Source organism: Alexandromys fortis, unplaced genomic scaffold (genome assembly GCF_014885135.2).
Source record: "Alexandromys fortis isolate MF-2015 unplaced genomic scaffold, M_Fortis_MF-2015_v1.1 scaffold_20, whole genome shotgun sequence".
NCBI lineage: Eukaryota > Metazoa > Chordata > Mammalia > Rodentia > Cricetidae > Alexandromys > Alexandromys fortis.
This window is the reverse complement of record NW_026067903.1, coordinates 6,373,161-6,396,773: the sequence shown is the minus strand read 5'-3', so window position 1 is coordinate 6,396,773 and position 23,613 is coordinate 6,373,161. Positions and strand designations below refer to the sequence as shown.

General features: G+C 49.4%; 2 protein-coding genes across 3 annotated transcripts in view; one reads left to right on the top strand and one right to left on the bottom strand.

Annotated features, from left to right (window-relative positions):
• The window catches only part of Fer1l5 (fer-1 like family member 5), a 51,799-nt gene extending 40,593 nt beyond the window's left edge, over positions 1-11,206 (top strand). The window contains exons 32-53 of the mRNA XM_050134601.1: positions 655-836; positions 1,045-1,206; positions 1,493-1,597; positions 2,529-2,675; positions 2,749-2,911; positions 3,059-3,084; positions 4,688-4,738; positions 4,891-4,995; positions 5,471-5,590; positions 5,998-6,159; positions 6,366-6,457; positions 6,856-7,026; positions 7,190-7,338; positions 7,585-7,724; positions 8,777-8,865; positions 9,092-9,187; positions 9,358-9,499; positions 9,723-9,822; positions 9,897-10,087; positions 10,272-10,381; positions 10,636-10,783; positions 10,896-11,206. Coding sequence (XP_049990558.1) covers positions 655-836; positions 1,045-1,206; positions 1,493-1,597; positions 2,529-2,675; positions 2,749-2,911; positions 3,059-3,084; positions 4,688-4,738; positions 4,891-4,995; positions 5,471-5,590; positions 5,998-6,159; positions 6,366-6,457; positions 6,856-7,026; positions 7,190-7,338; positions 7,585-7,724; positions 8,777-8,865; positions 9,092-9,187; positions 9,358-9,499; positions 9,723-9,822; positions 9,897-10,087; positions 10,272-10,381; positions 10,636-10,783; positions 10,896-11,120 — 2,876 coding nt within the window. The 3' untranslated portion in view covers positions 11,121-11,206. The remainder of the gene's footprint in view (positions 1-654; positions 837-1,044; positions 1,207-1,492; positions 1,598-2,528; positions 2,676-2,748; positions 2,912-3,058; positions 3,085-4,687; positions 4,739-4,890; positions 4,996-5,470; positions 5,591-5,997; positions 6,160-6,365; positions 6,458-6,855; positions 7,027-7,189; positions 7,339-7,584; positions 7,725-8,776; positions 8,866-9,091; positions 9,188-9,357; positions 9,500-9,722; positions 9,823-9,896; positions 10,088-10,271; positions 10,382-10,635; positions 10,784-10,895) is intronic.
• Positions 11,207-12,153: 947 nt separating this feature from the next.
• The window catches only part of Lman2l (lectin, mannose binding 2 like), a 23,143-nt gene continuing 11,683 nt past the window's right edge, over positions 12,154-23,613 (bottom strand). For both annotated transcript variants that reach the window (XM_050134668.1, XM_050134669.1), the window contains 4 exons: positions 17,760-17,921; positions 17,561-17,675; positions 13,846-13,965; positions 12,154-13,539 (listed from right to left, as the gene is read on the bottom strand). In XM_050134668.1, the coding sequence (XP_049990625.1) occupies positions 13,397-13,539; positions 13,846-13,965; positions 17,561-17,675; positions 17,760-17,921 (540 nt within the window). In that variant the 3' untranslated portion in view covers positions 12,154-13,396. The remainder of the gene's footprint in view (positions 13,540-13,845; positions 13,966-17,560; positions 17,676-17,759; positions 17,922-23,613) is intronic.

The following is a 23,613-nucleotide window of genomic DNA, read 5'->3' as shown; positions in this document are numbered from 1 at the left end:
AGTTCACAACTGTCTATAACTCCAGTTCTAGGGGATCCAGCATCCTCACACAGACATATATGTAGGCAAAGCACAAATGTACACAATATAGAAATAGACAGACAGACAAACAGACACATTGGGGAACCATGTCACTTGAGGCTCTGTAGAAGAGGAGGGACAGGGAGGAGGCCCTGTGTGAGGGAGACCCATAGAACCATTCAGGAGGTGAGCGGAGTACTCCAACCCTGCCCTGCTAATGGCACTGTGACAGAGAGAAGGAATGGGTGGCAAAGCTTCCGGGTTGTTTGCTGAGTTCTGTGTCCCCGAGCATCACCGGCCATATTAAAGAACACTCACTGCTGTTGCGGATGATCAATTATGGAAAGCCTTCTTCCCAGAACTCCTCCTCAGCAGCCCCTTCCCTCCATCCCAGAGAAAGCCAAGCTGTCACCACAGCAGGCACGGCATTCACATGGATGGAAGCAAAGGTGTCTATGGGGTATACGCAGTTGGTCTGCAGCTCCGGCTGAAGCAGCATTCGAGAATGGCCGGCAGGGGCAGTGGCTGCCCATCCCAAGTCTCCTCAGGTCTAATGGCTGCCGCTGAAGAGGAAGGGAGAATCTCACTTGGCAGTTTGGAGCTGTGACATCCTGTCTTCCCTCCCTGCCCTAGAGCCTTTCATTCGAGTGGTCTTCCTGAACCACAGCCTGTGCACCCAGACGCTACGAAGCTCTGCAGCACCGACGTGGTCCCAGACGCTCATCTTCCAGCACCTTCTGCTGTTTGAGAACCCCAAGGACACCAGAGAGAATCCCCCGCTTGTGATGTTGGAACTGTGGCAGCATGACTCAAGGGTACAGCAGCAGGCTGTGCTTGAGGAAGGAAGATCTTCCTCAGTGTCCTGCTTTGGGGCTAGAGGTGTATTTTAGAACAAGCTGTTGAAGGGCTGAGACCATGGTTCAGGGGTCATAGAGATGTGTCAACTGAGCCCCACCCCCCTTCTTCCTCAGAAGCCCACGCTGGAAGCCTGGTCCCCATTCTCTGAACTCCCTTCTCCTCTAGGGAAACAAAATCTTATGGGGACGGAGCATGTGGCCCCCGGTGGTTTGGCTGAACCTCCAAGGCTGGGCCGTGACCCCCCTGAGGTGGCATCCCCTTGTGAGAGAGCTGGGAGAAGAAGAGGGTGAGATCCTGGCATCCTGTGAGCTGATCCTCGAAACTGAGGTACAGAGGAGAAGGGCAGGGCTCGGGTCCCTCCTTGGTGTACCTTCACTTCCAGGTTTCCATAGACACGAGGGCCCACCCCTCCCCTTCAGGAAAAGGCTGAGGCTCAGGGTCACACGCTGGGTTCAGTGGGGTCAGCCTGGCCAGTTTCCCCCTTAACTCCCTTCTAGCTCCACCCATCTGTTCTGGGATCTCTTTAGCTGAGTCCTCTAAGGGACATGCTGGGTGAGGGCAGGAGCAGCCCCCAGGGCTTTATGCTCCCTGATTTCCCTCTTCTACCTTCCAGAAGTTGAAAGACAGACATCTGCCAATCCTCAGTGTCTCCTGTAAGAACGGGATATACACTCTGCCCAAGAACATCCAGCCTGCAGTGAAAATGATGGCCATTGAGGTGCGTGCAGACGGGGAGGGGTGCACAGGGGGAAGCCTTTCCCAGAGCTGCCTGAGGCACCCTGGAGCTCTTGGTGAAACTTTTCTGACAACCTGGCCCAAAGCCTGAACACTAAGGACACATTCTCAGAGGCAGGAGAGACAAGAGAAATGAGAGCAGAGGCTTGGACAACATGGGGAATTGGGCAGCAGGTAGCAGATGCAGGACTGTTTCATGTTGGTCCCTGTGGATCAGGAATTGATTTCTCAAGAAGGAAATCAAGGCTCAGAAACAAAACATTGCAGACACAGTGACCAGAGACTAAGTGATGGAGCCACAATGTATGCCCATCCCTGCTTCAGACCAAACGTAGGTCCCCACTTTGGTTATTCTATGTCCTGTTACAAATTGACAGAGAAGAAAACAATCAAGTAGTTCAGGAACTAGTAACTCCTTGAGATCAGCTAATGTAGTTGGTCCCCCACTCAGCCCCCAAGGGGGCTCTCATGAGGGTCTGGACATTCCTGAGAATTGAGAGAGAGATCATAGGGTTGGTCATGGAGCTGTCTGGGACACACGTCAGCAATAAGATAAATGGCATACAGACCGCAAATCTGTGGGTTCTAGAGGCAGCTAGCCTCAGGAGCTCAGTGTCTGAATACTGTCTGGAGCCAGAAGTGGGCAGGTGGACCACCTAACTTGCTTGTGGGCCAGCTGGGGTGGATGGCAGATCAGCTGGTGGTTAGATGCCACCTACTTCACAGAGACAGCAGACGGCAGGTCTTGAGAAGCAGCCTGTCCCTTCACAGGGCAGGGAGACTGGGAGGAGCCTCTGGTACTGCCATATTCCTAACCTTGGCATGCTTTAAACTGCACTTCCAGACCAGTTTGTGCCCGCCCTGGTTAAGAAGTGCTGTCTGCCCCTAGCCCAGCTCTCTCCTGATTCTGACAGATTATGGCTTGGGGCCTTCGAAACATGAAGAATGTGCGTTACCCACAGCTCCTGGTGGAATGTGGGGAGACTTGCCTGAGGACAGAACCCATCAGCAACTTCCAGGAGAATCCCAACTTCCCTAAGACCAACTTCTTCCTCACGGTGGTAAGAGGCCTTGGGAAGGGGCTTGACAGTCTTCTTTTGAGGGGCCTCACGTTCCCCTCTCTTTGGGCTGTAGTTCATGCCTATGGAAGAGACCCATGCATTGCCCCTGGTGGTGAAAGTGGTGGACAACCAGGTCTACGGCCAGCAGATTGTGGTGGGTCAAGCCAACATCGACTTCCTCCATCCCTACTTCTGTGACCCCTGGGCTCTGAGCTACACTCCTGTAAAGCTTCCAAGTATGGTCCTTTCCCCAGCCCTGCCTCCTGTTCTCCATAGGAAGCCCTCACTGGGATTAGGGGGGACCCTGGCTCCCTTGTGGGGTTGGTGCCCCTCTTCCTTGGCTTCTCTCTTCCTGACGCTCACAAGCTGTGTTCTCTCTGCAGCCCTGTCTGTGAAGAAGCCTGATACTGTGAGTAAGGGCCCCAGGCACCTTCTCTCCTCCCAGTTACATGAATGACCCTGTTCTTGCCTCTGAGGAGGCTTAACTTTACTGTAGAAGGCTAAGGGTTGGGCCTCAGTCAAGTGTGCATGTGAGAATCATGTGAGCATTTTGGGGGTGTTAGAGCAGAGTCCTGAGACAGGGTCTCATGTGTATCTAAGGCTGATCTTGAACTTCCGATGTAATAGAGGATAACCTTGAACCAATCTTCTTACCTCCTTCTCCCAAGTGCTGGGATTGCTATTTTATTCATTTGTGCGTGGGGTACATGTGTTGTGTGTGTGCACATGCATGTATGTGTGTGCATATGTACACATGTGTGAAGGCCAGACATAACTCCCTCTTGCTATTTGAGACAGGTTTTCTTGCTGGCCTAGAAATTGTTAATTAGGTTAGGCTAGCCAGTCAGCCCAAGGGATTCCTGTACCTACCTCTCCAGTACTGGGATTGCAAACAAACCACCATGCTGGGCCTTTTCACATAGGTTTTTACATAGATTCTCATGCTTGCAAGACTTGTGATAGTTAACACTGACTGTCCACTTGACAATATGTAAAGTCACCCGGGAGACAAGCCTCCAGGCTTATCTCTGAGGGGTTGTCTAGATGAGGGTTACTGAGGTGGGAGGAGCCACCCTGGAAGTGGGCAGCAACTTCCCATGGGTTGGGGTCTTACACTTAACTAAAAAGGAGAAAGTAAACTAAACACTGGCATTTGCCACTCTGTGTCCTGAATTCATACACAATGTGACCAGCTGCCTCAGACACCTGCTCCATCTCTTCCTCTCCATGACTTCTCAAATTGTGAGCCAGAATTATCCCTTCTCCCCATAAGCTGCTTCTTGTCAAGGTACTTAATCACAGCAACAAGGTTAAGACCCCCTTACCTGAGACCCTGGGATCTCACTGAGGGATCCCACTAGAGTTGGCAGCCATTAAGATTTTGTTCCAAGTGCCTCCACCTCTACTGTGCCCCGCGGTTATAGCTCTAGGGCAACAGCATCACATTTTAATCACAGCAGTTCCCAAATGCCTTCATCAAAAGGAGATGCTGCCGGGCATAATGGTACGTGCTTGTAATTGCAGCACTCAGAAAACGGGACAGGAGGATTGAAGGTCTGAGACAGCCTGAGCTACATAAGCAAGACACTGTCCCCAAAACCAAGGGCTAGGGAGGTACCTAAGTGATAGACTGCCTGCCTAGCGTGCACAGACCCTGAATTCCTACCTAGCACAAGATATGGGAGGGAGGGAAGGTTGATTTTGCTGGGAGGGGCATAATGGTTAGTAGGCTTGTAATCCCAGCACTGGAGAGGCTGAGGCAGGAGGATCACAGCCTAGGTACATGGTGAGACTCCTGGGGGAAAAGATTCTGCCTTCATGGGTTCGGATAGAGTATGAGGTTCTGCATTTCTGAGCCCGTGTGAGTCCTGTGTATATGGATGGGCAATGGACACTAAGAAATACAATTCCCCACCCTGGCTTAACTGAAAGGCCATGGAAACTGCAAGGGGACAGGAGAGCTCCTGCCCCAGCCTCTTCCTCTAGTCTCCTCCAACCTCCTCACTTTTCAGCTCTTCGACTTCCTCTTCAAGAAGTTCTGGTTTGATTCCAGCAAAGAGGAGGTAAAGCAGACTCAGACGAAGGAACAAGGGACAACCCCAGGCGGTTGGCAGGGGCACCGCAGCCCAGGGGCAAGGGACAACCCCAGGCGGTTGGCGAGGGCACCGTAGCCCCGCCTGAGAGCCAGCGAGAGTCCCCCCTTCTCTGTCAGGAGGATGACTATGAGCATGACGTGGACTGGTGGAGCAAGCTGTTCTGGGCCACGGGGGACGCTGACAAGTCTCTGCAGTACAAGTACAAAAGCTACCACACCCTGACGGTGAGGGTCCCGGGAAAGGCAGCACACAACCTCCCCTGGGAGGTGCCAGAGACTTGGCCATGGTTTGTCAGGGAACCACTAAGCGGCAGAGCTGCTGGTTTGGTTTTGCCTTGTTTGGAATAAGGTCCTGCATAGCCTAAACAGGCCTCCACTTTGCTCTGTAGGTGTAGATGACCTTGAGCTCTGACCCTCCTGCCTCTACCTCCAGGGTGTTAGCACTGCAAGTGTGCCCCACATTCAGGGTGCAGGGATCCTGTAAGACAAGCACTCTCCCACTTAGGTGGAGAGGGGGGACTGTTTACACTGTGCCCTAAGAGCCCCCAGAAACTTTGCTACCAGCTGCTCCATCTGAAGCAGACAGTGGGGCTACCGATGGGGAAAATACTTGAAAAGGGCTTGGAGTCTGGTGATCCCTTCATCTCTTGACTTCCAAGATGGTCCCCACCAGCCCAGGTCCTGCATCTGCCCCCCACAGGTGTACGACTGTGAGCTGGAGGCAGTTCAGGCCTTCCAGGGCCTGCAGGACTTCTGCCAGACCTTCAAACTTTACCAGGAGAAGCCCAAGGTGGACAGTCCTGTAGTAGGGGAATTCAAGGTGCGTCTAAGTCAGCCAAGCTACCTGTCTCTCTGTTGCCCATGGAAGATGAGCCAGGGCCTGAGAAACAGCCCCAGAAGTAGAGAGACACAGGTCAGTCTATGCAGGCAGGGATGGAGGGAGGCAAGACCTTCAGATTTCCAGCTCTAGCTCATGCTGGTCCCCCAAAGATGCACGCCTCAGACATAGTCAGACCCGAAGGGATGGGTGTGCAGTCCCGTCATAGTCTGGGACACCAAGTAGCTTTGAGTGCTTTTGCCCAATGCCCCTTTAAACTCTGTCCCTGCCTGAAGACCCCTGCAGCTCACCCGCAGCCTAACCCTCTCCCTGCTGTGCAGGTGGCTTTACAAAGTTAAGCTAGCACTGCCCCGTTGGGGGTTGGGCTGCCAATGTCTTCTCACCCCCAGGGCCTGTTCCGCATCTACCCCTTTCCTGAGGACCCAGATGCCCCCAAGCCCCCACGTCAGTTCTCATCTTGGCCTGAGACTGAAGATTTCCCTCAGACATGCATAGTCCGGGTATACCTGATACGAGCCATCAACCTGCAGCCACAGGACTACAATGGCCTGGTAAAAAATAAAGTAGTCCCACTTGTCACCAGTGGTCCGCACCCCATGCCTAGATCACAGCCATGTTGCAGTAGCTTCAGGCTGTTCCTACCCACATAGCCACCTCTTAAAGGCACCACGTAGTACACATCTGCTTCACTCTCATCCTCCCTGACCAGCCTGACTGATGTCCCTCTTCCTTTCTTCCCTCTGCTTCTCTCCTGCAGTGTGACCCTTACGTGATCCTGAAACTGGGGCAGACTAAACTCGGCAACCGGGACTTATACTACCCCAACACTCTGGATCCTATCTTTGGCACGTGAGCTGCCCCCAGTCACCCACTGTTGTTTTTCTAGTCCTCCATGCTAGGCTGGAAGGCAGTTCCAGTAGGCAGATGCATTTCTTCAGAGCCTCCAGGGTCCTTGTGTGCAGCATCTCACTGGTTCTTAGGGGCTCAACAGGTGCAAGACAGGTGGATAATCCTCCACTTTTTCACACGCCCCACCTACACCCAAAGAGAGGCACTCGGGCCTCCATGCACAGGCTGTCTTATAAGTTACTTTTTAGCCATGTTCAGGGACTGGATGCTGGTGGACAAAAGCCTATGCTCTGCTGCCCACATTCACTGTGAATGAAGAGGTGGACCAGGGACCCTAGATGTTGGCCAGTGAGGCAGAATTCATGTCCGCAGCCATGTTCCAACCCCCTTGTCTCTAGGATGTATGAACTCACATGTAACATCCCACTGGAGAAGGACCTAGAGATCCAGCTCTACGACTTTGACCTTGTTACTGCCGATGATGAGATTGGATCTACGGTGATCGACCTTGAGAACAGACTTCTGTCTGGCTTTGGAGCCCGCTGTGGGCTCTCTACATCCTACTGCAAGTGAGTGTGGACCCACTCCGCAAGCAAGCTGCGTTGGGGGGAGGTGTGAGCCCACAGTTCCCCGAGGAGAGGTGGAGAGCTGGGCTGGACCTGCCTCTCTCTCTCTGTTTCCAGCACCTTCCCCTGAAAGACCTGTTCCTTCCTATCTTGCATACTCCCACAGGTCAGGGCCATTTAGGTGGCGGGATCAGCTGTCCCCGAGCTACCTTCTGGACCGCTATGCCAAACAGAAAGGGCTGCCTCCACCTGTATTTGACCTTGATGGCGACTCAATTGTCTACAATGGGAAAACATTCAGGTTGCAGAGCTTTGGTGAGCCCAGCACTCTTCCAGACAGCTAAGGTGTGGCACTGGGGAACCAGTGTGGACCCTAGAATGAATGAGTGCAGAAAGAAAGAAGAGATGAGGAGAGGTTGCCCTTGGTAGAAGAGCAACAATATCTTTCCAGTTTTCCCTTTTCTTCTCATAAACGGCTACTGTAGCCAGATACACAGGCAGGGCTGGGGAGGGTGCTCAGGTGGAAGTGCTAATGACCTCATGATCACATCTTCCATCCAGAGTCCACGCCCCCTACCTTTGAGGGTTTGGGGCCTAAGAAAGAACGCCTGGCACTATACATCCTGAACACCCAGGGCCTGGTTCCTGAGCATGTGGAGACCCGCACACTGTACAGTAAGAGTCAGCCAGGTATCGACCAGGTATGTGACGACAGAGGGGCTGCTCCTGCCTCCTACAGATTGCACTGGATAAGGAAATGGACGTAGTTCACAGTGAGAAGCAAGGGCAGGTCAACAACTCACATGTGTGCACAGACAGGAGTCAAGCATGTTTTGCACGTTAGTAAGAAGATGCTCCAATGATGTTACTTAGAGAAGGTGACGCCTGGAAAGGCTGTAAGAAATGGATGTCTCACAGCAGTGTGGGACGCTCTAGGGTGTCCCACCAACCACTAGTACCACTGATTTTGCTCTCCTGAGGTGTAGGGAGGGGGCGCCATAGCTCAGAAGGCACAAACACGGCAAAACCCAGTTCGAGCCGCTTAACTGCAGACTGTCTTCCCTATATGAAGGAACCTAGGGCACAGCTCCTGCAGGGGCACCTTAATTATGGCTCGTTGTCCAACTATAAACATGGCTCCATCGTTCCACAAATCTTTCACATTCATCAAGTCTTCTGCTGAGCAATTTTTAAAATAACCATCCTCATTAAACTGGCTTTCTCAAATGGGTCAGCATGGGAGAATAAAAGTAGGTCAGGTGGCTGGACAGGCAGGACATATTTACCTATTTTCTAAGGCTGGTGGGGCCACCCTTTCCCTTCCTCTACTTAGCATTTTCACCACTAATTCTTTCTCTCAGGACTCTACTTCGTGGCCAGCATAATAACCTTAGGTTGTGGTCACACAACAGAGAGTACCTTACTGACCATCCAACTTTCTTACTTAAGGCTTGCATGCTGCTGAATACATGAGGCCCAACCCCAACACGGATCCCCATCAACAGGCCACCCAGCATGACCTCCTTACGCCCCACCTCCAGGACATAAGTGAAATCTCAACCCCCACTCTTAGTCTCCCTTCACCCTCCCTCACTTGCCTTCCTAGCCAAAACTAAAGGAGCTGGCAGGTGATCACTTGCCACCTCCCAGCAATCTCCAGGCCCCCCGCCTCTCATCCAAGCCTCAGACCCTCATGCTACCTAATGGAAGGGAGACCAGCAACCTCCAACCTGCAAACCCATTCTGGCTCTAGGGGAAAATACAAATGTGGGTGGATATCTTCCCCAAGATGCTGGGGCCTCCTGGCCCCCGAGTCAACATCAGCCCCAGGGAGCCTAAACGGTGAGTATATGCCAGCCCAGTTCCTAATCATGGCGCTCCAGCTCAGCCCCCAGGGTGCAGGGAGCCTCCAATCCTAGGCGGTGGGAATTCTCTATCAGATTTCGAAGGAGCTTTCCTGCCCCCGTTCAGGCTCTCTGGGCAGGCCCTCCCTCTGCAGGGCTGTGGCTGGGGTCTGGGTGGGGGTGGGGGTGGTCCTCAGCCTGGCCTCAGAGCATAGCGGCTACAGGTACGAAGTGCGCTGCATCATCTGGAGTACCTCCCAAGTGGACCTGGTTCGTCAGACCTTAAGTAGAGAGAAGATGAGTGACATCTACGTCAAAGGGTGAGGCTGGGGGCGGGGGACACCACTCCAGAAGTTCTCCCTTAGTTCTCTGGTTCTGTCACCCTGCTGGAGCCTCCTAGTCCTGAGGGAAACATCTCTCTGCCACCACTTGGGTGTGGTGGGATGGGGACCACACACAGGAGCCCCAGGTGAAAGGACTCTGGCCCCAGGTGGCTATTTGGGCTAGAGAAGGACATGCAGAAGACAGATGTCCACTACCACTCCCTGACTGGGGCGGCCGACTTCAACTGGAGGTTCATCTTCACCATGGACTACCTGGTCACAGAGCGTGTGTGCGTCCAAAGCCAGAAGGTAAGGGATGGGGAGGAGAAAACAAGGGAAGAGCCTTAGGGTCCAAGAGATTCACCATTGTTTCAGAGACCTGCAAGCTGTGACAGGACATTAGGGTCTTGTCCTTAGGCAAGGCAGAGCCCCTCTTCCTTGATAGTCTGTCGTTACCGACTAGTGGACTAACGAGTATCCAAGGGAAATGTCCACGAGGCAGGCCATAACACAGCCTTCTGCTGTCCTCCAGGACTACATATGGAGCCTGGATCCCACATCGCAAAAGTTTCCAGCCCGGCTCATCATCCAGATATGGGACAATGACCTCTTCTCCCCTGATGACTTCTTAGGTGAGGTCCTGGTGTAGGGTGTGACACTGGGTAAGCAAGTCTTCTTGCTAATGATGGCCTTTGTCTGGGCTCAGGAGTCTTGGAGCTGGATTTAACGGACATGCCCCTTCCGGCTGAGAGGAGCAAGCAATGTTCCCTCGAGATGTTGGAAACTGACTCCAAAAGGCCCTCCACACAACAGAAGCGTTTCTCTCTCTTTAAGAAGACCAACGTCACTGGATGGTGGCCTTGTCAGGTCCATGACGGTGAAAAGTGGCGTTTGTCGGTAGGAGCTGGGGAAGGTGTTTAGTGACTAGGAGTGTGATGCCATCTAACCTAGCTCTCGCAGACTTCCAGGACATTAGTCAAAGCTCCTCTGCTTTGCAGAGGTGGGGAAGTGGTTCTGAAATGACCTTGCCCCTACTGTCTGAGCAGAGCAGCCCCCACCCCTTTGTCTTTGGCATTTCTAGGGTAAAGTGAAGATGACCCTGGAGATTCTGCCAGAGAGGGAGGCATTAATCAGGCCAGCCGGGCGAGGCCAATCAGAACCCAACCAGTTCCCTACACTCCATCCTCCCATGTAAGGGCCCTGTGAGGCACAGGCACCGAGCCCATCATTCCTCCCCCTTTGTATATGGTGGTGACTGGTGGGCCTCCGTGTGGAAAGGGAGAGTTACTTCCTCCTACATGGCTAAGCTATAGTCAGGAAATAAGACATGGGGTTGGGTATAAGGGGGCTCCCCAACCTGTTACAGAAAAGACCAAAGGCTGTGGGTCACTTGATCTGAAGGTTCCTCTTGCCTTCCATTCTCTGGCATCCACTGTCATGGGCAGACGAAATGACTCCTCTTTCTTGTGGTACCGGTCACCTATTAAAAACTTCTGCTATGTTTTCTGCAAACGCTACCGCTACAAAATCATATGCCTTTCGGTGATACTGGCTGTAGGGATTATACTGTTCAACTTCGTCTATTCGACTCCGGTGAGTACTAACCACTGGGGACAGGACAAAGGCACTGGCCACTCTTGTGTCCGCTCTGAGAGTACACTTAGGTTTCTACTTTAGGCTACTCTGGTGTCTCTTCTCTCTCTAGAACTATTTGGCCATGGCCTGGATCAAACCTGAACTTCGGTTGAACCCCCCTATTAAAATTGTCAACCTCATCGGCTCAGTAAACACCAGCAGGATCAACTCTTCCATCTTTAGCATGGAGGGCTTGAAACTACATCCTTTAAAAGACCAGGGGCAGACAATCCTCCAAGGATCCAGGAGACAAATGAGAGATGTCATCCCAGAGATGCCAGCTCCACAAGGCTAGGTGACCTGACTTCCTCTCACCTGCCGAGCAAGCACCCTGTCCTTTCGGCTTCCTAGCAGATCCTTGTTTGAGTCTTCTAGGACACGTCCAAGGGACCATGCGTATTCTGACTCAAATGTTTAGAGACCACTTCTCACAAGAGCAGAGCTGTTAATTTTCTACCAAAATAAATGTTTATCTAACAAAGTTACCTTGGAACTTGGGGGTTGGGATTAAAGACAATGTGAAAGGCTGAAAATGCCAGCTCTTTATTTGAGACTTGGGGAACTATGCCACATTTAGTCACCCCATCTAGTCCTGGGACAGAGAAAATAAGGGAAGGGTTAACTGTTGAGTCCTATGCTGAGGCCATGGCGTATACCCAAGTATGAGTGCACTAGAGCCACACCAGGGACCAGGCACTACCTCATCCAGCACACATGCTGGGGTTACAATGCCCAGAGAAATAGCCTTACTCGCCACAGAAATCATTGTTTCTGCAACAAAAGCAAGAGCTGGGGCAGGATGCATGATGCTGAGCAGGTGGTTTCCCTCCCTCTCTCCTTCCTTCCCTCCCTCCTTCCCTCCGTTTGTTTTTGTTTACCACAATAGGGTTTCTCTGTGTAGTCACTGCTGTCCTAGAACTTGCTGTATAGACCAGGCTGGCCTTGAACTCAAAGTGGACAAAACTAACTTAATTTCTTGACATTCTCCTGGTACTAAGGCCAACCTCTATATCCCAGTTCATCCCCTAGCTCCCCTGAAGCTATTCTGCTACTGTGGGAAATTGTTAGGAGGGGGCTCTCTGCACTTCCTCTCTCTTGCAGAAGGGCAACATACTATCCTGCTTAAACACACAGGAAAGACAGAGGCCTGAGAAGATGAACACCCATCTGCAGCCAGGGTGACCCCTCCTCCTAGTCTAGGGAGGAGCATGAGGACTTTCCCAGTCACCCAGGGGGGACAGGGTAAGAGCTGACATACCTGAGGCTCAGAAAACAGGCTGGCGCCTCCCCACTAAGCCTATCCCAGAAGAAGGCCACTGAGCCAGGACTCATGATTGGTTCCATCAGTCACTTTAAGAATTTTCCTTGGGCTTCAAAGACCCAGAAAACTCAGTTTCAGGCCCTCCAAGGAGACTAGCCTGTAACCAATTTAATCACAGGGCAGATGGGTGAGCAGCATGTAACATTTGTAGAATAAGGCAGTGTAATCGGGGTGACACACACATAGGACCACACTCAAGCTGTGCTGCTCAGTGATCAGGACTTTGCCAGACAGAGATCGAAGGTCTTTTGCTCTCAGAGATTTGTTACATGAAATCAGCAACTGTTGCTCCTCATTAAGAAGTCAAATCTCCTCTTGGGGTCATATCTAAGTCCAGGGAATAAGAAGCTGCTTTCCACTTCAAATCCTCCAAGCAGGATCCTAAGAATCATGAGAAACAAAACATGCAGCTAAGCAGGCTCCAGTGGGTCCAGAAACACCTCCGTGTGGTCAGAGGAGACGAATGCAGCTTTCTGTGGCACACCTGGGCCTGGATGATGTCACAGCTAATCTCACGGCATCTGTGACTGTGACGGTGTCTAAGCTTCACTTCATTTGTAACAACTTCTAGCCAAATGATCCAAAGGCCTGGAGAGCTCCAATTAGGAAAGCTGAAGATGCAGGGACAGACAGGAATGGAGCAAGATCCACCCAGCGCAGACCAGAGGCTGAAGCAAGGAGCTAATGCAGAAAGTCCTAGGGCCACCTAACGGGAGCAGCAGACTTCTTTCCTAGCTCAGGATGGCCACACGGAGGACAAGTGAAGGGACACAGAGAGGCAGGTGCAAGTGTGGCAGACGTCTCCATCCCGATTGCCAAGAAGCTCAAGTAGAAAGAGCCATGGGCAGAAGCAAAAACTAGTAAGTGGGTTTCCAGGTTATATGAGTTCTGGTTTTCTATTTGGAAATTTAAAAGAAGTAGAAGGCCTGCTGCATCCAGTCTATCCTTAGGGTAGCTATCCGATTTTTGTAATTTAAGCATCACAATATATTTTTTTTTCCATGTCTCTTCACTCCTAAGTTTAAGGACTGCAGGGAAGGCACATCACAGCTGCTCGGGCCTGTGAGTGGCATCTGGGGCCAGTGAGATGATCCCATGGATGACCATGAGAATGCAGGGTCAGTGCATTCAAAGCCCCAGTGATGGAACACAGTCCCTGAACAACTGGCGACTCAAGCAGACTTGCCAGGCTGTATGCTCAGACCCACACCTCATGGGTGAACATCATAGAGGGGCTGATGGCAGCAGGCTCAGTAGAAGCGTTTTCGACTCTGGTCCTGCCATTTGTTGTAGAGTATGATACCAATGACAATGGCAAACACAGAAAACACCAGCGAGAAAAAGACGATAAGAAAGAGGGCCAGGCCACTCAGGGGTGCTGGTGGTACCGTCACTGAGGAAGCAAAAGAAAAAAAAAAAACAATCAGAGATATGGAGCCCATTCAACAATGGGTCAACAGCTGTCCAGTTCCTGGTTTCTGACCCCACTTCTGGGGAGCCCAAGCCCTAACCCCCCCTCTCTAGATGACTCAATTTAAAAATGAAGCAGCTGTAACAGGACAGGTGGGAAGGTAGTGCAGGCATCCAGAGGAGCACCAAAACACCAACCCGACAGCTGTAGATGCCAGTTACCCCGGAATCCATGAACACTGTAACCTCCTCCCTGACCATGCACCATCTCCCAGGGTCCCACACTCACTCTCAGGCAGCTTCAGATTGTCCACTGAGGGCAGGAATACATCTCGATGTAGCTTTTCTTCTTCTGGGGTCCTCACCCCCGTCAGCTCAAACAACTTGAGGGAAATGACATCATGATTATCTAGAGGAGAGAGTAGAGGATTACTCCAGCTGCCTCAACATGAGGGCTTCTGGAGTTAGTACCTTGGCTCAAGTCTCTGATCCAAGCTCCTCTATCCACTGATAGTAATGCCTTGACGCAACCTGGACATCTAAAGCAGAACAAGAACTATTTCAGGGGAGCAAGGGGACTAACAGAAGGGAGGTGGAAGTGAGACATGGTGATGGGGGAGGCAAATATAGCATGTCGTCTCTCATATGGGAATCTAGACTTAAATACAGAACACAAATGCAAAAGGACGATATAAGGGAGAGAGAACTAGCAGAAGGGGCAAGAAGACGGGGAACCAGGGCCGTGAATAAGGTCTAAGGAAGGACAATGACACACACGGATGAAAGTGTCATATGAGGCCCTGTGATGGCACATGCCTGTGATTCTAGCACTTGAGAGGCAGAAACAGGAGAACTGACACAAAGTCAAGGCTAACTTGGTCTACATATGTGAGACTTAGGCCAATATGGGCTACACAGTGAGTTGTATCTCAAAAAGCAACAACAGCAAAACTCAACAAAAAACAAACTTTAAAAAAAAAAAAGTTAGCCGGGCGGTGGTGGCGCACGCCTTTAATCCCAGCACTTGGGAGGCAGAGGCAGGCGGATCTCTGTGAGTTCGAGACCAGCCTGGTCTACAAGAGCTAGTTCCAGGACAGGCTCCAAAAACCACAGCGAAACCCTGTCTCGAAAAAAAACCAAAAAGACAAAAAAAAAAAAAGTTAAAGCCTCATCATTTTCTCATCTAAAAGAATAAGACATTGAATATATTCTATGTATTTTGCTGGCAAATAATTATATAATAAAAACCAAAAATATTGAAAATAACTGGGGCTAGAGAGATGTCTCAGTGGTTAGGAGCACTGGACCAGAGTTCAGTTCCCAGCATCCACATCAAATGGCTCAGACGATCTGCAGCTCCAGATCCAGAGGATCTAGTGTCCTCTTGTGGCTTACGTAGGCACCTGCATACACATGCACCTATAATACACATACACACAAATACAATTCAAAACCTTAAAAAGTACAAAGATAATTAAATCCTCTATCATACATTGAGACCTTTTGGTAGTACGAGGAGACACAGCAGCACCGCAGCTTTCTCTCGGTAGAGTATAAGCACACACATGCAAAGAGAGGCGGAGAGGAAAAATGCTCTCCCACCATCTGTTTAACGGGTCTTGGTCAGGGCAATGTTACGTGAGTGAATAATTACTTGAGTAATTCCAACGTTACTTGGAAGATGCTGCCTTACAGACTTTGCTTCTTTGTGTCTGTTTGGAATCCTGACCCTGATCTCCCTAATGCTACTAGAAAGGAGACCAAGAAACTAGAGACTTGATTTCTTAAACTAGAGACTGGATTTCATAAAACAAGTTTATGTGCATAAGTACTAGTGTGTAAGGCAGAGTTTTGCAGTGCAGTACAGGCTGGCCTTGACTGATGGGCCTCCTGCTTCAGCCTCCTGGGTACTGGGATTACAGGTGTCTGACACCATTCCAGGCCCTGCTTCTCTCATTTGTTTGTTTGGTCTCTGCTTGGTTTTAGGAGACAGGGTCTTAGTATGTAGGCCAGGCTGCTGACTGCAAGCCTGTGACTTTCTCGTCTCAGCCTTCTAAAATGCGGGGATTGTAGGTGTGAGCCACTGTACTTGACTTCTCTTTTTAAGTTTTTTGTTGTTGTTGTTGTTAAGTTGGTTTGGGGCTTTTTAAGAATTTGTTTGTTTGGCTGGTTGAGACAGGCTGTACTGGAACTCACAGAGATCCATCTGCCCTTCTCCTGAGGGCTGGAACTAAATGCGTGTGCCATCATATATGGCCTTCCTGGCTTTTCTCAGACGTTCAGATCTGCAGTCAACTAACCCTTGAGGAAGCTCTGCCCGCTTCAGTGGGGACTAATATTGAGCACTGATATTGAGCCTAGCCTGAATTTCTGATCATTTCTTGGGCTACATCCTAGTCCCTTGGTCTGCTACTGCCATCAACATCCAGAGCAGAAGAAACTGCCTTCATCTTCATTTGGAAAATGTTTTCATTGTCAGAACCAAGCTTAAACTCCAGGTCAGAATAAAAAGCCAGGGCAGGCCAGGTATGGTAGCACATAAGTAGTCTCAGCACTTGAGAGGCTGAGGTAGAAAGATCCCAAGTTTATGGCTACATGGCAAGTTCTGGGCTAGCCTGGGCTACATAGTCCCTCTCACAAAACAAAGAAATAAAATATCAAAAGAAGTTACACAGAAAATGGATCTTCCCTTTTTTCCTTTCCTTTCAAGGCAGGGTTTCATTTTGTAGCTCAAACTGACCTATAATTGCTACGTAGCCCAGTTCATCTTTCTTTTCTTTTATTTCTTTCCTTCCTTCCTTTCTTTTTTTTATTTTTTATTTTATTTTTTTGAGACAGGGTCTCACTTTGGAGCCCTAGCCGCCCTGGAACTCACTATGTAGACCACTATGTAGAGAACCACCAGCCTTGGCCTCCTCCTTTTTCCTTTCCCTTGCCTTTCTCTGTCCTTCCTTCCTTCAAAACAAAGCCACGGTAGAGTTCTCTACAGTGTGTGGACATCAAAGCCTGGGACAGCTGAGAGCTATTTGAACTTTCTCAACAAGTTCTTGACTAAGAAAAGTGAGACAGTGCTAGGTGTGGTGCCTATAATCCCAGCACATAGAAAGTGGAGGAAGAGCTGGGCGGTGGTGGTGCATGCTTTTAACACCAGCACTTGGGAGGCAGAGGTAGGAAGATCTCTGTGAGTTTGAGACCAGCCTGGTCTACAGAGTGAGTTCCAGAACAGGCTCCAAAGGTACACAGAGAAATCCTGTCTCGGGGAAGTGGGGGAGGATTGTATCATTGGCTCAGGGTCAGAGTACAAAGCAAGATTGTCTTAAAACTAAAACAACTAAAAGCCACACAAACTAACAACAACAAAACTATATTTCTACAGGTTAGAAATTTATGATTTTTTTTTAATTGCCTGCCTGGCCCAAAACTAGGTAGAGTGTTAGCGTGTCAGTCAAGGAAGGTTAGCATTTCAGAATGCGGGTGAAATGAGCTGGAATGGCCTAAGAATGGTGAGGACGAGAGCACTGTGCATGGCAAGCAACAAGCTCAGCTCAGGAGCAGGCAGACGGCTGGCAAACTCGACATCTGTTCCGTTCAAAAGTCTGAATAAAGAGGGACTGGAGGTTGGTCAGGAGAGGGATGCTGGAGTCGAAGCGCAGCTCTGTGACGGGGGGAACTGGGCCCAGTAGTAAGTGCAGAAGAGAAGACTGGCAGTAGGAAGGCCAAAGAGGCAGGGAAGCAAGGCATTCACACCGGCTGGAAGAGCTGCTAGACAAGCGCAACTAACCTAACACTGCTTAAGTTAGTTCCTGCACACAACTGTCGCAAGAGAGCCTGGGTTGGAGTTTTTACAGGACTTAGACAAAAATGTACAGCATTCTTAAGCCATATGCATGGCTTCCCAAAGCTCTTTCAATTGGCTCTCCTCGGAGTAAGGCCTCATCAAGCACTGGGGACTGACCAAAGGGATCAACTAAGGCAAACAGAGAAAACAAAACACAGTGTAATACCAGAGAGATCCCCGGTGATGGAGGAAGTGCCGAAGTAATAGCCCCGGGGGAGCCGGACCCCAGGCATCTCAATGCAGTCCCTCCACTCATGTTTGCCATCAATGTCCATCATTATCTAGAACAAAGGAAAGATATATCAGGGACAGACCACAGGAGCAAGGGCAGTGCCTATCACCAACTGCTCCAGGACAGGACTCACCGTCAGGTGTCTCTTGACATAGCGAATCACGAGGAAGGTGTCATAACGAAGATTGCGGACAATGGCTGTGCAGCCCCCAAGCTCTGTGGGCCGCCCATCCCGCTCATGATCATAGCTGAGGGAGCCATTGTTCACCATGGCGGAGATGTAGGGGAATACCCGCTGGGACACAGGGAAGGAAAAGCAGACAGTGAGGAAGAGCTCTTAGCAATGCCTGTACAATCCTGAGAGGAAACAAGCACCTTTTGGATCAGCAGAGCAGGTCACCCTGCCTCATCTTAAGAGCCATCCCCAGCACCCACAAACAGATGATCACGCAAGGGACACGGACCCAGGAAGCACTGAATTCCACACGATGTTAGTAATTCTCCTTGCTCCAGGCCTCGGGCAGACCTGAAGTGGCCCTGTTAGACTCTGGAGACTGGCTCTTTTCCTCCCAGCTATCATCATTTGGTACTTAAATGCTAGCCGTTTCCTCTTAATGGGCAGATACCTTTCTCCCCAGCTGCTGCTAGAAGAAAAGGAAATCATCTTCCAGGTCTCCACTTCAGCCCTATCCCTCTGCCCAAGCAAAGGGTTTTGCACACAGCAGGTATTCTGAAAATACCTGTTTGAGTGGGCAGGGAAACCTTTCCAGTCTGGATAGCTCCTTTCAGACTCTACCCTACCAGTGTATGATGCTAAATGAAGTGGAATCCAGAAAGCTCTGCTGGAACAGGCTCTGGTGGGCTTCTCTAGCCACAACAACTTTTCATAGTCAAAACTTTCAGCCCAGCCACACATAACTTCCAAGACTGCCAATAGTAAGAGAGCAACATCTCCATGTTACCAACTTGGGTTTTACTTCTTAAGGTGCCTTCTCTCCAATAGAGCTGTAGAAGTAAACTTCCTCACAACTGCTGAGCTACCATTCCAGAATGATCCCAGTGCAAGTCAATGCAGAGGGGCAGGGCGATGGAGGGGGGGGGAGGGGAACACAAGGCATGCTGCTCCTTGGACAAGCTCCACACTGTCCCGGTGAACATGCAAGGAGGAAATGCAGTCAAGACCAGAGACTTGGAATTCCTGGGACAACAGCCACATGGACTCTAAGCAGCAAGAAATGTCAGATGGACATATGAGAATGAGGGAAGACCACGGTGAGTCAAGAATCGGGTACCTGGACTCCTGGAGAATAGCGCCTCTTCTGGGCCTGAGAGGGTCCAGCAGGTTATTACAGAAACAACACAGAACACAGGAGACCAAGTTAGAAAGAGACAGCCTTGGAAGAGCTGTGACCCTGCTGTGGTAGATGAATTCCCAGCCTAATTGCCCAGACAGAATTCTAGGGTCCACAAAGGGCACCCAGCAAGTTCCTGACTCTCACAATATGTATCAGAGTAGACGCACAGGTGTCTGTGCTTTTGTAAGGCTGTCTGGTACCACCACCACCAGATTCCCAAGGGAGGCTACTACAAAGGTGTCTCTACCCCATGGAGGGGCCTGGGGCTTCCAGCAACTTTATAAAACACACCATCATGCACTGTGCCCAAACACAACTGGGTTGTCTCCCAGACCACTGTATTTCTATAGCAAAGAGAGGGACAAGACTACACTCTTCTAAAGTTGAGATGTCTTCTCAGGGTCTCAGGATACAGCTCCTGCCTGAAGACAAAATTCCCACTGTATGAGACCATGAAATTAACTCTAATCCAAAGGGATCATCCACCCTCTAATTGAGCCTCACGGACATCCATTTCCAAATAACTGCTGTCACGCCAGCCTACAACCCGGGGCAGGGTGAAGCTCTGCGGAATGCAGCAGCCAGCAGCATAGGAAAACCACTGGGCTTGAGGGCACTTTAGCTCTGCCTCAGCAAACTTCCACAGCTCTAAACTACCAGCATTGAGAGAAGCCCGTACAGGCTCAGCTCAGCCTGGTTCATAGGTGGGGGAAGGGGACCCCAAAGCATCACTCCTCTCATCCTTAGTGAGCACTTATGGTAAGAGCCAGTACTGTTTGAAATGCTGGGATCAGTGGGAAACAGCCCGGACTGGTATCTGCTCTCACAGGGCTAACCCAGAGTGGGAGAGACAGATAAATAAAATTTAGTAAAAAGCAAGCAGATAAATAAAATTATTTCGGCCGGGAGGTGGTGGTGCATGCCTTTAATCCCAGCACTCACGAGGCAGAGGCAGATGAATCCCTGTGAGTTCGAGGCCAGCCTGGTCTACAAGAGCTAGTTCCAGGAAAGCTAGGACTGATACACAGGAAAACCCTGTCTCGAAAAACCAAAGAAAAATAAATAAATAAAATTATTTCAGACAATGATAACTGCTATGGTAGAAAAAAAGGCAACACAATGGACAAGGGAACTCTGTTCTGATGGGACCCAGTGGTTAGAGGGATCCAAGTATCCAACATCTGATCTGATGTGTTAAGAACAAGAGGTTGGCACGTTGATAACTCAGAGAAGACAGGTGTATCTGAAATCCAGCTAGTAAGGAAGAGGCTAGTGAAAGACAAGGCACAGGACAGTATATCAGTCTCATGGGTGGGCGGGTGGGGGGAGGGCAGAGCAGCTTTGCAGAAGTTGTTAACCACTGGCAGAACGTAAACAGGACCTGAGAGGCATTTGTCCATCAGAGGATGATAAAACACCATAAAGTTACTCTTGTGCAACTGTCACTTAGAGCAAGGTAATTGCCAGTGTGTTATTAAGCAATTAACAGAAATGGGATTCTGAGAAAGCTTGTAACTTCAGAGAACAATTAAGGAAAGGAAGGGATTAAAAAAAAATGCCCTGGGGTGCTCTGATGACTCCAAGATTTGCTTCATTTATCACCTCTAATCACAAGTTTAATTTAGAATTTTAGAACGCCTAGGACAGCATTTCTTAGTCACAGGTGCCCCACTCTTCCCAAAGCTGGTGTGTGTCATCTGATCATTCAGGAAGAGCCAGGTGGTGTGCCGTGCCCAAGTCAATTGAAGGACCTTTCAGCATTACACATACAAGGGTACCCCGTAGAAGAATTTCACCATCGTCTAGAGTGGGACACAGGGATTAATTCTTGTTTTTGTGTTTTGGGACAGAGCTTCACATAGCCCTGCTGGCATCAAACTCTCTGAGTAGGGATGACTCTTTCTCATCTCTCTACCTATACTTCCCAAATGCTGGGAATAAAGAAAGTGCGTGCAGTTTCATGCAGCTCTGGGGGTCCAATCTAGGGCTTCCTGAATGTCATGGAAGCACTCTACTTGAGCTACATCCTCGACCTCAGGAAGCCCATGACACGCAGACACTGCACTAGATGACACTGGGCCCCAGGGCCCCAAAGCTACAATCCGTCTGCTTTAGCAACTCATATTATTCCTTCAACTCTTAACCTCACATAGCACTAAGTCACTGAATGCCAGCTCGTTTTCCACTCCTAGTTAGGAGTTTTTAAAGTGTTTCTTGCATAGCCACCGATTCACAGGGCAGCAGATTGACAGCCCTACAGCCGGTAAGGTGAGTTTCACTCCTAATTTCAGAGTCACCAAAAATGAGAAATTCCCACCTGTTGTCCAAATGAATACTGTCTATAGCACAGGAAATGTCTCCATACTTTGCACTATAGAGCTGCTTATGGTTTTTAAAATGACCCTCTATTACTAGCTAATTTTTGTTTTGTTGTGTTCTATTTTTTTTTTTTGGAGAGAGGGTTTCTCTGTGTAGCCCTGGCTGTCCTGAATTGCTCTGTAGTCTAGGCTGGTCTCAAACTCAGAGATGTGCGTGCCTCTGCTTCCTGAGTGCTGGGGTTAGAGGTGTGTGCCACCAGATTCTTCTAGCTAAAATTTATAGCATTCACTCATTAAAAAGATACTAATGATTCTTCCTTGGACCCCTCCCACTCTCGCAAGTTTTCTCATTTTTCTCTCTTTTATGATCACTAGTGTTTTGCCTCATGTATGTCTGCGTGAGGGTGTTAGAAGCCCTGGAACTGGAGTTACAGACATGTGTGAGCGCCATGTGGGTGCTGGGAATTGAATCAGGCCCTCAGGAGGAGTAGCCAGTGAGTGCTCTTAACGACTAAGCCGTCTCTCCAGCCCCTCACTTTTCTTAATAAATCAACCTTTTTCATTTTCTTTAAAAAACAGCAGCAACAACAAAAGATGCTCATGGAAGTAGCTGGGATGTAGCTTAGGTGGCAGAATGCAGAATGTGCAAGGCCTTGGGTTGGACGTCCAGAGCCACATGAAACTGGGCATGGTGGCACTTGTCTGTAAGCCCACAGTCATCCTTGGTTACACAGCAAAGTCCAGGAAACCGTTTCTCCCTACCATCTTCCCAAAAGGATACTCATGAACTTTCAGATTTGTGAATTCTATACTAAAATCCTACAGGTCCAAAGCACATAGGCTGATCACCTAACAGAAAAGAATACCGAGGGCCTCTGGAAGCAGAGAGCTGGGTCCAGCTGTCTTACACTGCTTACGGCTGCATACATTTGGGCGAGCTATGTGACCTCCACATCACTATTCTTATTGGAAGCAGGGAAAATTATGTGTACAGCTCATAGGACTAGCTATGGGAAGAAGATGTGATGGGTGGACCACCTGGCAGAGTGCCTGGCATTCAGAGGAAGACAATAAAAATCCAGTCACTTAATAACTAAATTAATGGATTTTTAGATTAGATATTATTCAAAGCCAGACTTTCATGATTGAGGGGAGAAATTTCCTTGGCTGACATAGACCATCAAAATGTGCAGAAATATTTGGAAATTGATAGGTTCAGTTTCTTTTCCTTTTTTTTTTTTAATTAAAAGTCATCTAATACCATTTTACAAAAGCACTTTTTTTTTTCTTTTTTCAAGACAGGGTGTCTTTGTGTAACAGCTCTGGCTGGAACTCACTGTCGACCAGACTGGCCTCGAACTCACAGGGATCCACCTGCCTCTGCCTCGAGTGGAGTGCTAGGATTAAAGGTGTGTGCACCAACACCACCTAGCACACAAAAGCACATTTTAACAGCAAAAAAAAAAAAAAAAAAAAAAAAAACCCCAAAAAACAAAAACAAGACACAAAGAACTATATAACTTCCTAAAACACACTTGAATACTTAGCACACAGGAATTTACTTCTCTATTCAGAATTTTGGACAGGGAAACGGTTTGAGCTCACCGACTAGCACAAGGGGGCACTTGAAGGGCATTGCTTGCCAGCCTAAGCCTGGCACAAGCTGTTAGTGTGTTCCTGACGCTCTACAGCTAGGATGTGAAGATAAGGGTGGGGAAAGGAAAGACAAGACAAGGCGGCCACAGCAGCTACTGCCAAATGTTCCCGGTGAATCCACTTAGTGGAATGAGGAACAGCAGCATTTTCTGAGGACTGCATTCAGGGCACTGTGTTCAGTGATGGATCTGCAGGCTTTCATTTCTCAATCCTATGAGCCAGTTCTGGTATCCTCATTTTTAAAATTACATTTATTTAGTTTGCAAGGAAAGGGAACTCCTATGTGCCGTGGTGTGGACTTTGAGGTTAGAGGACAACTTGAGGGAGCTGGTTCTATCCTTGCTTGGCAACAAGCACCTTTAACAGTGGAGCCATCTCTGTGATCCTCGGTATCCTCGTTTCGCAGGTAAAAAGTCTTACCCAGGAGACACTAGTATTCAGTAATGCCCTTAAGCTGGAGCTGGATTACTTAGTTTCTGACCTTAAGGGCATTATTGCAACACAAGTCTATCCATCAATATTTTTAAAAGAAGTTTCAGCCAAGTATAGTGGATACCTATAATCCCAATACTCAGGAGAGAGAGAGGCAAAAGAATGAATGCAATTCAAGGTCAGGTGGAGATACAAAGTAAGACCCTGTGAGTTAAAAAAAAAAAAA